Below are 13,436 nucleotides of genomic sequence, written 5' to 3'. Positions count from 1 at the left end.
GCAACGCCAAAACACTGGCAGTCTTTCCCTCCTTCCAGCTCTCTTAAAGCAGCCCGGCTGTATTTCCAGGATTAGACTCCTGCGTGTAAGGAGGGACTCGGTTGGCTTTTTTTCCCCCCAAGCAAATGCAAATTAGAGAAAAATAATTTTCTTTCAACGATATGCAACGTATTAGTCACTTGTTATCGGGCTCCAAGGCAGGCCTCATTTGCGCGTCTGCCAGCTCGCTCACATCTGCTCAGCGCTGTTGGGGCATTTTAACCTTGGCGGTGTCGTGTCTAGTCCCATGGATCAAGGAGGAGTAATTAAGCTCTGAACAGCCACAGAAATTCGTGGGTCCCCATCTATATGGCTTTGTTTTGGGGTGCTTTGAGTTCTGAGACCGAGTAGCAGACGTGGAATTCCTATTGTTCCTTGTAAAGAAAGTGAATGTCCCTCTCCTAGCCCTCACCCCCAGCCTTCCCAGGACTTCCAGGCTCTGCACATTCAGCAAGAAGCCTGCATGCAAATTTCAGAACCCTTGCATTTTTCACATCTTAATTCCTTAAAAAGTTCCTTTGTGCTTACCAGGGATAGCCCTCCATGTGATTTGTGACTTTCTGTAGCAGGGAGTGACATTAACTGTGTTTCGTTTATACTTATGCAAAGCTGTAGTGGAGACCCTTACACTACTATGGCCTTGCCGGGGATGGGAGGGTGGGAGGGTGGGAGGCATTTAGTTGTATGGATTCCCTGGTGGGGACTAAGCTCTGTTGCACTAGGCCAAGTATAGGGAATGGGGGCATGTAAGGAGGATTCCTGGCTTTCTTCTAGGTTTTGGGTGCTGAATTCGTCTTCTTTTTAAGGAGCCCTTGTTTCTAAATTCATCCCTCCTGTACTTTGGATGTACATAGTTCACTGACTAGTTGGTATGGCCCAACCTGGAGGAAAGTGAAAGGAACAAAGCCAGTTAGTCTTTGGCCACCCCTGTAGAAGGAAGAGGGGGAAGTCCCTCTCTGTCCTTGATTTGGGGAGCAATGATAAATCTGATCCTAGGAACTGGGTGGGGCTCTGGCTAGGGTAGAGAGGATGTGTGACCAGCGGCCCTTTTTGGATAGGCTCCCAGGGTCGCTCACTCTGTGCAGAGCTCTACACTGCTGTATGCTATACTTGGCTCCCATCTTCCTAGCGGGGAGGGTCCAGAGGAGCAACCTGAAGGGAGCCCACAGTGAAGCTAGGAAGGTTTGGAGTCCTGATTCTACCGCGGGCTTGGGAGCTTGTAGTTCACTGACTGGTTGGTGTGGCACAAACTAGAGCCCTCAAGGGCTCAATTTGCCTGAACCCACTCAAAAGTTAAGTTTCTGTCTGAAATTTCCTGGTAAGTAGTAAAGGCTCCAGCAGAGGGATCCTGGAAGTTCTCATAAGAACACAGGGTCCCAGAGGTTGACTAGGGTCTTGGAGGAGGGTGGTTGCTAGAGTTTCTGAGGGGACTCCTTGCAGAGTCATCACCACAGGCAGAGATGTGGTGAAGGGGTGCCCCTCCCCCACTACTGCCACCAAGGGCCAAGTTTATTCCCACCCTAGTGGTTCCCTGCTGTGACCCAGGAGCTGCAAGAAGAAATTGGGGGAGGCTCTAGATGCTGGGGAGATCAGATCTGTGCAAGCATTGTCCCTCTCGCCTTCTGCTCCCTGACTTAGTCTGTTACTGGTATGAAATTGGGGGTTGTGGGTGGTCACACCCACAGAGCCAATGGTTGTGGCTTGGAGTGGCAGCGTGGATCACACCTCCAACCCCACACCTCAGATGTTAAGGTGGCTCAGGACCTGGGAGTAATTTAAGGGTCCCCTACTCATCAGCTATATGACATCTGGAAAAGCAGCCCAGGAGGACCCACCCTGCATTGCACATCCGGGAAAGCATTTTCTTTTCATTTCCCACCCCCACATAGACCCTCCCCCCAACATTCTAAAATAGAAACTTCTTCCCCTTCTCTTCCTTGACACCCAGAGCGTAGTGCGGCTGTGACTCAGACTGGGTTTGGAGCAACCCCAGGAAGGGCTGGCGCTAGCCTTATAGGCTTGGGGGAAATCCACACCAGTCGTCGTCGTCCCCCCAGCGTGGCCCCTCTGTATCTCCTTCCTCAGCACCACACCCGTGGTAAAGACCATGTAGCCAATTCCGGGACAATGTGTTTAATGGAGTCAGATGCTCTTGGGGTTAACCATGGCCAGCTCCAGCTATTGCCAGGCAAAACTCGAGTCCATAGTGCAGCCGAAGCCTCTGGGAAACACAGTGCCAAATATTTACAGAGGGCCCAAGGTTGGAGAGATTCGGCCACCTGCCCAGGGACACAGGGTGGGTGAGGGTAAGAGCAGGAGCCAGGAGATGGATGACCATAAGAGAACCAGCCATGGGAAGAGAGGCTTTTCTCACGAGGAACCCAGTGTTTCACTGTTCCTCTCTTCTCTCTACTACTCCCTGTTGTCTGCAGGGTGAATCTTGGATGCCCTTAAAGAAGAAACAAGGAAGTTGGGCATGGTGGTGACTTTAATCCCAGCAAAGATATATAAGTCGCTTGATTTCCAGGCTAGCCAGAACAGTAAGACCTTGTCTTGAAAAAAGAGAAGTGTGTCCTTTTGCTGGATCTGCAGTGTGGTCTTGGCAGGGATGAATGAGATGGCGTTAAAAGGTGCTCTTTGGGGATCACCTCATGTCTTCTCAAGGATGCTGGGGTGGAGGGACAGCACCTAATCTGATCCCTCTGACCCTCTTCTGCCAGACAGGCCCTTCTCCCCTGTGTCCAGGCCAAGCTTGGGTTTTCTAGCCACAGCTTTTGACTCTAGAGCAAAAGATTGCTCCGCCTGTCCGGATGACTCCAGTTACACAGGGTATCGGGAGTTGTAACCACATACCGTGTGTTGCTGTGCATGTACGCTCCCCCAGACCTCTGTGTTCAGCAGGCAGGTACTGCAGTTAGTAATCAACCTGTTCCATAAGAATCAGTCAGCCTTCCTTGCCTGGCTCTCCTGAGTCCTCATTTCTTGGCATTTCCTTTCTTGCCCTTGCTTTTCTCTCCACAACTGGCGAAAGGGGTTAAAACCCAGAGCCAAGGTAAAGCTAGCAGCTCGCCTTCGGGACAGGCTGGTGCTTGTAAAGTGCTTTCTTTTTTCTCACAAGTGACTTCACACATCCTGGCACTCCTAGAGGCATAGCCTGTGTGTGGAAGACGGGGCAAAAAGTAAGCCTCTTCCTTCTATAGCAGTCATGTGCCTTGAGGTATTCGGTATTCTCTCTACTGTACCTCACAGCCAAGGGTCAGCAAAGTCAGTTCTGAAGTACTTTGCCTTAGAGGTAGAAAGCAAAACCCCAGCTGTTACCAGCACTTTCTAGAAACTGGATGGGATGAGTTGAGTGTTGCTGTTTTCTGCCTCTTGGTCTCTTTTTGGTTCTTCACCTGTGATTTTGGGTGATGATAATCCCTGCTCCTCAATGGTTTAATGGAAGCTCAATGCTCGGCTGATTATGTTCCTGGACTGCCCTTGTTTGTCACCCTAGGGAAGGGCCTCCTGCCAGGCAGGACCCGCTAGTCACTGGTCCTTACTACTATGTTCCTCTCTGGCCAGGCACCTGAAGAGTTAAAAGTCCTTAGCTTGTTGCAATGAAATTATGGCTGGCAGTGGCGCCGCTGTTTGTTCAACAGACCTCCACTTTTAAACAGTTCACAAAAAGTTCACGGAGCAGCTAAAGACTGTAAGTGTGTGTGCACGAGTGTGCACAAGCACTCATGTACATGCGTGGATAGTCCACAGTGCAACTCCCCTTGGTTTAGCCCCCTCCCCACCCTCAACCACATACAGAGGAGACTGAAATGCACTTCAGGGCTAACTGTCTGACCCTGTGTGTGACGCTTCAGCCTGATGGCTAATGCTATTTATCTGTGACAGTAATACTGAAAATCCTGAAGAACGAGCCCCAGAGAGAGACCAAAGCTTCTGTTGTCTGGTCTATTCCAGGTGCCTTACAGTCTGGGTGGCCTTTTTGGGGAAAAGCAAAGGACTGAAGATGCTCGTGGGCTTTTGTGGGGGAAGACATTCCCTAAGCTGATTCTGTTCCTCCTTGAGGTTCCCTGAGGTGCTTTCCCCAAGATGGGCCACTTTTGGGGAGGTCGCTGGGTTTCAAGGAAAGGCTGACTTAGGAACTGGAGCATGGAGTTTTGACTTTTCTTAGGCAGGTTCTTTTTCCTGGTATTGTTTGTGGGATCCTTCTTCTCCCAACGCGATGTCTGCACTTCATCAGTGCTCCAGGAAGGCATGGTGTCCAGGACACCTGCTGCCCAGGACACCTGCACCACGGAATGGTGCTCTCCCTGATTAGGCCACCCACAATGTCTTTCTTTTCTTGTGAGAACAGGCAGCAGATCCTCTGGGAAGGGACACTATGTGGAATAGGTCTTGGGGCTTCCCAGCACTGGTGGTTTGGTGTTCTGGTTGCTTTGTGTATTCGGAAGCTACAGCCCCACACAGCCTTCCCCAGCACCCCAGTCAGTTTCCCCATGCACTGTGGCTAAGTCATTTGGAGTTCTCATGTCAGAAGAAGTAGACCCTTCCCAGGAAAAGACCTTCCATTCCCATGATGCCTTCACAGATTCCAGCCTCTCCAGGGTCCTTCCTCCCCTTCCCGCTTCATTGTTGTGCTCTAACTGCACGGTGTGTTGGTGCGTGTTGTTCTATGGTTGGGGGCTGGTGGGGGTTGCTGGTGGACAAAAGACCTAGTTAGGACAAAGAAAGGAGCATAGCTGAGCTTTTGGATTCAGTCCTCCCAAGCCTTCCCCACCCCCACCCCAGTCCCTGGCAGAAGAGTCCCTGGACGGGGTGCCTCCACCCAACCGACCTGGCAGTGTGCTAAAGTGTAAAAGCAAGCATTTGCATATTTTCTCCTGCTAACAAAGGAAATGTGTCGACTTAAGGGAACATTTGGGCTTTCGGAAACTGTGTGGGTGGGTGTGTGAGGGAGGAGAGAGAAAAGTTCCCCTGATGATCTATCTGCACACCAATTATTTCACATTCGGGTTTGGGTCCCGTGGAAAAATGCCATGCTCTGTCCTGGACAAGGGAAACTGAGATGTGTTTGTGAGCAGGGAATTGCCGAGGGCCATCGGTCCCAGGCATTAAAGGCTCCCCTACTTATTAACCCAGCATTTAACAGCAGGATATGGGCTGAAGCGCAGTCAAAAGAAACGGCTCAACCTCCAAAGAGCAATTAAAATCCTGCACGAGGATAAATCACGCGCCGTGATAATCCTGTTAATAAAATGCAGCTTGTCCTGACCCTTCACTCATGCAGCAAACTAGAATGTGGTGGGGGGTGGGGGCGGTGGGCTGAGAAGGTAAGTGGGGGAGGTGATTTGGGCTCCTTTGCACCCTCCCCACCCCCGCACACACATCCTCGCCCCTCCCATGAGGTGGAAAATGGGTGGCTTTTGCCTATTCCTATGTGCCAGCTACTCAGAGCCCATCAGCATCAGCCCTGGCTGCAGAGACTTATGCGCTAATGATTTCTTGTCCCCAGTGAACAGGCGTCATTGAATTACTCAGCTGCCTCCCCCTGCAGTTCCCAGGCAAAACCACCCCTGTTAGGTGCTTAATCTAATCCAGGGCTTCTGTGGAGAGGTTCACCAGCCCACTGGACTCTGCCTTTCACCCTCGATCTTTGGGTCGTACACAGGACAGCTTGAAAATTCAGTCCTGACAGTGTGCTGTGATTTGAATCACAAACCTTCCACTGCCACCTCACTGTCTCTCCTTCTACCACCCCAAGACGGATCAGTGTGCCAGCGATCTAGCATCCCGGGTCTCCCTAGTCCCTCCTCAAATATGGCTTCTTCCTATGGTGTGTGGGGGTGGGGGTACAGAGCTGTGACTTGGATGGGCTTTTCCTGTTAGCTTGAATCTGTTCCCCTCGATCACTGTGGGTCAGATGTGTTCTTGGCTTGTGGTCATTTGTAGACAATCCCCAGGCACAGGCTGCATCCTGTGTATGACTTGCCTTGAAAGAGGCCTTCTCTGTTTCGCCAGTGCCTCTCCTTTCCCTAACCTCTTGGGGACCCACTATGTTTTTTTTTAAACAGACTAGACGCTTGAAGCCAAGCTGCCATCCAAGAAGACGACATGCTTTCAGCCACTCCCCTGTATGGGAACGTTCACAGCTGGATGAACAGCGAACGGGTCCGCATGTGTGGAGCAAGTGAAGACAGGTGAATGGGCTCCTCCCCCACACTTCTGAGCAGAACCCATGCCCAAGCCCCTTGCCTTCTCACAGCCAGAGAGGGACCCAAAAGGTCTGAGCAAGAGAGATCTCCTAGCTGGTGGCCCTTGATTTACAGTTTTACCAGGCAGCCTGGCTCAGCGAAGCATTGCCGCCCTTTAAAAGATTAGCCCCTGAAGCGGCCTTTCAGTGCACTTTCGTCCTTAATTTATTATTTCATATTTATGAAGGAGAATTAATCCCCGTCTATATGCTGCTTTAACTCTAAATGTCAGGAGTGTGGGCCCAGGTGGATCGGCATTCGATGTGCTTTTAAAACAAATAGTTTGCTTAGTAATAAATGAGGAGATGGCTACCCTTTCCTTGGGTGCAACCCAAGGTTTCAGGTTGCCCTCTCCCGCCATTCCTCGTGGCTCTTTGCCCCATTCTGATCACCGCCGAGCTCAGTTAGGCTTTCTAATCAGTAGACTAGGGTAGAGACAACTGAATAGCAGATGATTGAAGTAGCTTTGGGTTTGATGGGGAAGCTTGTCCTGCTTGTCAGCGATGTTATCCTGGATATTTGGAAGTTGGCATAGAACACTTCCTTTATCAATTCTCTGATAACAAGTCCTGGGACAGCCAACAGCAGCCTGGCACAGATGTGTAGCTTCCTCTTCTGCCTGGAGTAGCTGACATTTCTCTGTTACCATTGTATATCCACACACATCACATCACTTTGAAAAAGGCCGCAGATATAGCTTCACTATCACCATGGAAACTAGTCTTATGGATGTGCTCCCTAACTTTGTTTGGGGGAAAGTTTTGAAAGCATGCCCTCAGGGTTAACGCAGATATGGTAGGTGAAGGGTCTAGCCTGTAGACTTTTAGCTCACTTGGTCTGTGCCCATTGTACTTAATTCCTGCCCTCCAGGACAGCTCATAAGGGTTAGCTAGGACAGCACTTGGCCTCTGTAGTGAAGGTCACGTGAGAGAAGTGTGCTTAATTTCTGACTTGCCCACCTCTGGGACATATGTGTTATTCATGTCCCCACACATGAAAGGCCTGCCTTTGCTTTGTTCTGCCAGGGTAATATTGAATCACCATTTGGGAGCAACTTTCACTATAGGTCATGGCAGGGAGGGTTAGGAGAGTTCAAAAAAATAAATGAGATTAGTAGAAACTGGTCTGGTCCAGGGAGATAGATGAAAGACATATTCAGCAAGAACTGTTTTCATGAAATTGGTGTGTCCTTTTAAATAGGAAAATTCCTGTGAATGATGGTGACGCTTCAAAAGCCAGGCTGGAACTGAGGGAGGAGAATCCCTTGAATCACAACGTGGTAAGGGATGAATGGCTTCTTTTGATAGGGTGGCTGAATATCAGTGATCTGTAATCAACTGTGCGTTAGTTTGTATACAATTAAGTATTGTGTGTGTGTGTTTGTGTATGTGCGCACGCACGCGCATGTACATTCAGTGTGGGGAGGGGAGAACATCAGGGCCTGACTATATTGCTTTTAACATCCTTTTGCCCCCCCCCCCCGTGCGCACCCCAGTTCTTTATCTCTTATTCACTGGTGGGGCGTGTGGCTTCCAGAAACTGTGTGTGCCCCATTAGTGCTCAAAACTGGATATCCCTGCCTCCAAAGTAGTTGCTGAGACTTTACTTTGCCAGTAAAATGTGAAACACTGGACTGTCCTTTCAGACACTAAGGAGAGGAAGTCAAAAGATGCAACCGCACTTTGACCCCTGGCCCCTTTATTGATTTAGAAATGAGATAAGCTAAAGTTCCCCATACCCGTTGTCCCGTGGAAAATTGTTTCTTGTCCTGTTAAATGATCCCTTTCTGTCTCCAGGAGAGATGAATACCCCACCCCACTCAACCTAACAGGCTCCACAGGATTAGCAGAAGTCATGTACCTCTCAGAGTGGTGCAGAGAGTGTTGTATTTGATCTTGTCTGCTGCAACAAAGATTTGAACAAAATAATGTGTTGGCTTCTAGTCTGAGTAGAACTGAGTACTCATAGGGTACTAGTGGGGCAGAAATGTGGGAGGAGGGCCTCTGGACACAGCAAAGCTGTCTTTAACCTTTTCTGTAAAGTGTTGTGGGTGATATCATGTGACCCAGTGGGTGGCTTTTCTTCAAGACCAGGACTGCTACTGTGACTGGTGCCCCCAAGTAACATGCGTTGTTCTTTTACAAAGGTGGACACCAGTGGAGCCCATCGGATCGATGGCCTGGCAGCACTGAGCATGGACCGCACAGGCCTCATCCGGGAAGGGCTCCGGGTCCCTGGAAACATCGTCTATTCTGGCTTGTGTGGACTAGGCCCAGAAAAGGGTCGGGAGGCTGCCTCAAGCTCTCTCGGTGGCCTTGGGTTTTCTTCAGAAAGAAATCCAGAGATGCAATTCAAACCGAATACTCCTGAGACAGCGGAGGCTTCTGCTGTTTCTGGAAAACCCCCAAATGGCTTCAGTGCTATATACAAAACACCGCCTGGAATACAAAAAAGTGCTGTAGCCACAGCAGAAAGCTTGGGTTTGGACAGGCCTGCCAGCGACAAACAGAGCCCTCTCAACATCAACGGTGCTAGTTACCTGCGGCTGCCCTGGGTCAACCCTTACATGGAGGGGGCCACTCCAGCCATCTACCCTTTCCTTGACTCACCAAATAAGTATTCACTGAACATGTACAAGGCCTTGCTACCTCAGCAGTCCTACGGCTTGGCCCAGCCGCTGTATTCTCCTGTCTGCACCAGTGGGGAACGCTTCCTCTACCTACCACCCCCACACTATGTTAACCCCCACATCCCCTCCTCCTTGGCTTCACCCATGAGACTTTCCACACCTTCAGCCTCTCCGGCCATCCCACCTCTTGTCCACTGCTCAGACAAAAGCCTCCCATGGAAGATGGGTGTCAGCCCTGGGAACCCTGTTGATTCTCATAATTACCCCCACATCCAAAACAGTAAACAGCCCAGGGTGCCCTCTGCCAAGGCAGTCAACAGTGGCCTGCCAGGTGACACAGCCCTCCTGCTTCCCCCTTCACCTCGGCCCTCACCCCGTGTCCACCTCCCCGCTCAGCCTGCTGCGGAGACCTACTCTGAGTTCCACAAGCATTATCCCAGGATCTCCACCTCCCCGTCAGTCACCCTGACAAAGCCATACATGACAGTCAGTAGCGAGTTCCCCACAGCCAGGCTGTCCAATGGCAAGTACCCTAAGGTCCCAGATGGGGGTGATTGTGCCCAGTCCATGCCTGGGCATCCCCGGAAGACAACGGTTCAAGACAGAAAAGATGGGGGCTCACCACCTCTGTTGGAGAAGCAGACTGTTACCAAAGACGTCACAGATAAACCACTAGACTTGTCCTCTAAAGTAGTGGACGGAGACGCTTCCAAAGCTGACCACATGAAAAAGATGGCTTCCACGGTCCTGGTTCACAGTCGGGCTGCAAGTGGGTTAGTGCTCTCCGGAAGTGAGATTCCAAAAGAAACATTATCTCCTTCAGGAAATGGCTGTGCTATCTATAGATCAGAGATCATCAGCACTGCTCCCTCATCCTGGGTGGTGCCAGGGCCGAGTCCTAATGAAGAGAACAATGGCAAGAGCATGTCGTTGAAAAACAAGGCTTTGGACTGGGCAATACCACAACAGAGGAGTTCCTCATGTCCTCGCATGGGTGGCACAGAAGCTGTGATCGCTAATGTTTCGGGGTCAGTGTCCAGCTCAGGACGCCCAGCCTCCGCATCACCAGCCCCCAATGCTAACGCAGATGGCACCAAGACCAGCAGGAGCTCTGTGGATACCACACCATCAGTTATTCAGCACGTGGGCCAGCCCCCAGCCACGCCTGCCAAACACAGTGGCAGCACCAGCAGCAAGGGAGCCAAAGCCAGCAACCCAGAACCGAGTTTCAAAGCAAGCGAGAATGGCCTCCCGCCAACCTCAATATTTCTATCTCCAAATGAAGCATTCAGGTCCCCACCAATTCCCTACCCTAGGAGTTACCTCCCCTACCCAGCGCCAGAAGGCATTGCTTTAAGTCCCCTCTCTTTACATGGCAAAGGACCTGTGTACCCTCACCCAGTTTTGTTACCCAATGGCAGTCTGTTTCCTGGGCACCTTGCCCCCAAGCCTGGCCTGCCCTATGGACTGCATACAAGCCGGCCAGAATTTGTGACCTACCAAGATGCCCTGGGTTTGGGCATGGTACATCCCATGTTGATTCCACACACACCCATGGAGATCACAAAAGAGGAGAAGCCGGAGAGACGGTCCCGCTCCCATGAGAGAGCCCGCTATGAGGACCCAACCCTTCGCAGTCGGTTTTCTGAGATGTTGGAAGCTGGCAGCGCCAAACTACACCCAGAAGCCCCCACTGACAAGAACCTAAAGCCAAACCCTAGCTGGAATCAAGGGAAAACTGGGGTGAAAAGCGACAAGCTAGTCTACGTAGACCTTCTTCGAGAAGAAGCAGATTCTAAAGCTGATTCAGGAGCATCCAAACCAGGCCTTGTAGCTGAGAATGTGAGCCAGAGTACCGAGCCCACTAAGCCCGCTGCCGACCCTGTGATCCCGCAACACCGTGATTTCATCTCCCTCAGAGAGGAGCTGGGCCGCATCAGTGACTTCCACGAATCTTACGCTTTCAAACAGGCTCCAGGCCAGCCAGTGTTCAGCTTAGGCAAGGACAGTGTTGCAGCAGGAACCAACAAAGAGAACCTGGGGGTGCCGGTGGCAACTCCATTCTTGGAGACAGCTCTGGGCAGCGAGGGCCCTGCTGTGACTTTTGGTAAAACCCAAGAGGATCCCAAACCATTTTGTGTGGGCAGCGCTCCACCGAGCATGGATGTCACCCCCACCTATACCAAAGATGGAACTGATGATGCAGAGTCCAACGATGGCAAAGTTCTGAAACCGAAGCCATCCAAGCTGGCAAAAAGAATTGCTAACTCAGCAGGTTATGTGGGCGACCGATTCAAGTGTGTCACTACTGAACTGTACGCGGATTCCAGTCAGCTCAGCCGAGAGCAACGGGCATTGCAGGTGAGCCCCCCACCCGAATTTCACTGACTTTATCAGTTATCAGTTTTGCAATGTACAAAGGGGTTTGGGGGGGAACGTGGTAGGACAGAGCACCAGGCAGATTTGGTTAATGACACTTAGGATAATTGCAGTGTATTAAATGTGTTCAGTAAGGGGATGGCAGTAGTAGCTTTTAGAAGGATCATGTGTCTGGATACTTTAAGCTAGTCTGTAGATTATATGAGAACTCTACTGGAATGCTGATAACAAGTTGTAATTATTATGAAGGATGTCTAAAGACTGCATGACGTTTGCCTAGCAATTGCTTTGATGTCTCTGCCTGTAAGATAACAAATATATCTAGAAGCGTTGCTTAGAGTACCTTACTTGATACGTGGTGGAGATGTGTAGCAGTCGCATGTCTGTGGGAATCGTGCAATTTTTTCACCAAAAAAAAAAAAATTCGCTTAAAGGGATAGAGTATGTATTTAATTTGCTAGTGAATTATGATAGATGTTGTATAGGAATTTCCTTAAGATATTTTAATTAAAAGATGAATAAAGCCAAATTGTTTTGCAATGTTAAGAAAAAAATTGGTTTATGCTGATAAAAATGGATGAAGTTATCTAAATGATCCATTGAGTGCCCATTTTAATTACATAGATGGAAGGATTACAAGAGGACAGTATTTTATGTCTACCCGCTGCTTACTGTGAGGTCAGTTCTTCAAATTTTTATTACTAGAATCTTCCATAAACCTTTTGAGTTAAATTTCATTTCCAAATATACAAAGGGAAGTTTGTGGGCCATGGTCGTCTTTATTCATTGTACATTTTGTTTCTTTTCTGTTGTGTTTTTCTTTTGTTTTCTTTGCGTTGTGGTTTTGTTTTGTTTTATTTATAACCTTCAAAAGAGAATGTCTGTCTCTATGCAATGGTGTATGTATGGCTATACATAGACATTGCATCTGTATCTATATACACATGACTTTATGGATAAAGAATGTGACTACTCACATAGACACTCTTAAATTTTATCTGTTAAACTTTAAAATATCTGAGTTGTATCTCATAAGTTGTGGTTGGCTTTGGGCAAGCTTTTCTTTGAAAACGCTTTCTTTTATAGTATAAGGCACATGAAATAGCCTTTATGGTAAGATGTTGTTTTTTTTTTTTCCATCTCCGTTCTCTTTCTAGCGTGCAATGATGCGCTTCTCAGAGTTGGAGATGAAAGAGAGAGAAGGTGGCCACCCAGCAACCAAAGACTCCGAGGTGTGCAAATTCAGCCCATCCGACTGGGAAAGGTTGAAAGGAAGTCAGGACAAAAAGCCAAAGTCAGTCGCCCTGGAAGAGGCCATTGCTGATCAGAACGACAGTGAGAGATGTAAGTAACCTGAGCAGTTGGCTTGTAGTACCATGTCCCTGTGAGAACAGGGCCACCCTGCTTCCAAAGCCTGGGATGGTGAGAGGAAGAGCGATTTGTGGATAATGGCCCTGGCTCCAGTAGGGGATTGCTCAGAGAAAGGGGTCGCTTTGGCCATTAGTGCAGTGATGTCTGCTTGCAACAGCAGGGAATTGGGTGTCTGTGGGATTCTTTTCTGGGACATCATCTCTGTTTTCAAAGAAACACCAGGCTCAAAGTGAATGACAGCCCAATACAATGTAGCAGTAGGAAGTGGGTGGTGAGGGTCAGTTCTTTTTTGTAGCAGCGAGAATGATGCTCTAGCCCTGTCCCTCTTCCACGTGACAGGCTAATGTAGAATGGAAACTACTCAGGCTTTTTCCATCAGGTTGGCCAAGGTAGCAGAAAGATGGGAACAGGCATTGGTTGAGTTTGTTTGCTGTCATTGGGAGTTACCAATAGACCCCCAGTGTGGTTTACGTGAAAGATCTCTGTCCACCAGACAGATGGTGGCTTACAATACGGGAAGAAGAAAATGCCTTTCTAAGGATATGCGAATACTTCAGTCTCAACAGCGGGTCCCCTGTTGCTCTGAACCATGGAGAATTCTGAGGGTGTGTGCAGTGCTTGGTGAAGGTCTTTGGTTTCCTCAAGTGTGCATGCCTAAGGTTGGAGGCCAGCTGTGTCCAATTAGGGTGCCTAGGTGAACATGGAAGACGGCAGGTGCAGAAACTTCCTAGACAAGCCAGGCAGTGACGTTGAATGTTTGAGAGTCCTGG

The 13,436-nt window shown here is 49.4% G+C and overlaps 1 protein-coding gene across 6 annotated transcripts in view; it reads left to right on the top strand.

Moving 5' to 3' along the window:
* Nucleotides 1-13,436, top strand: part of Bcor (BCL6 corepressor) — a 122,505-nt gene that overhangs the window by 91,289 nt on the left and 17,780 nt on the right. For 4 of the 6 annotated variants that reach the window (XM_057759641.1, XM_057759642.1, XM_057759644.1 and 1 more), the window contains exons 2-6: nucleotides 6,108-6,233; nucleotides 7,488-7,566; nucleotides 8,434-11,277; nucleotides 11,920-11,973; nucleotides 12,453-12,639. In XM_057759641.1, coding sequence (XP_057615624.1) covers nucleotides 6,148-6,233; nucleotides 7,488-7,566; nucleotides 8,434-11,277; nucleotides 11,920-11,973; nucleotides 12,453-12,639 — 3,250 coding nt within the window. In that variant the 5' untranslated portion in view covers nucleotides 6,108-6,147. The remainder of the gene's footprint in view (nucleotides 1-6,107; nucleotides 6,234-7,487; nucleotides 7,567-8,433; nucleotides 11,278-11,919; nucleotides 11,974-12,452; nucleotides 12,640-13,436) is intronic. The other 2 variants (XM_057759645.1, XM_057759643.1) reach the window with 1 other exon arrangement.

Source organism: Chionomys nivalis, chromosome X (genome assembly GCF_950005125.1).
Source record: "Chionomys nivalis chromosome X, mChiNiv1.1, whole genome shotgun sequence".
NCBI classification, from domain to species: Eukaryota; Metazoa; Chordata; class Mammalia; order Rodentia; family Cricetidae; genus Chionomys; species Chionomys nivalis.
This window is presented reverse-complemented; position numbering and strand designations above follow the sequence as displayed.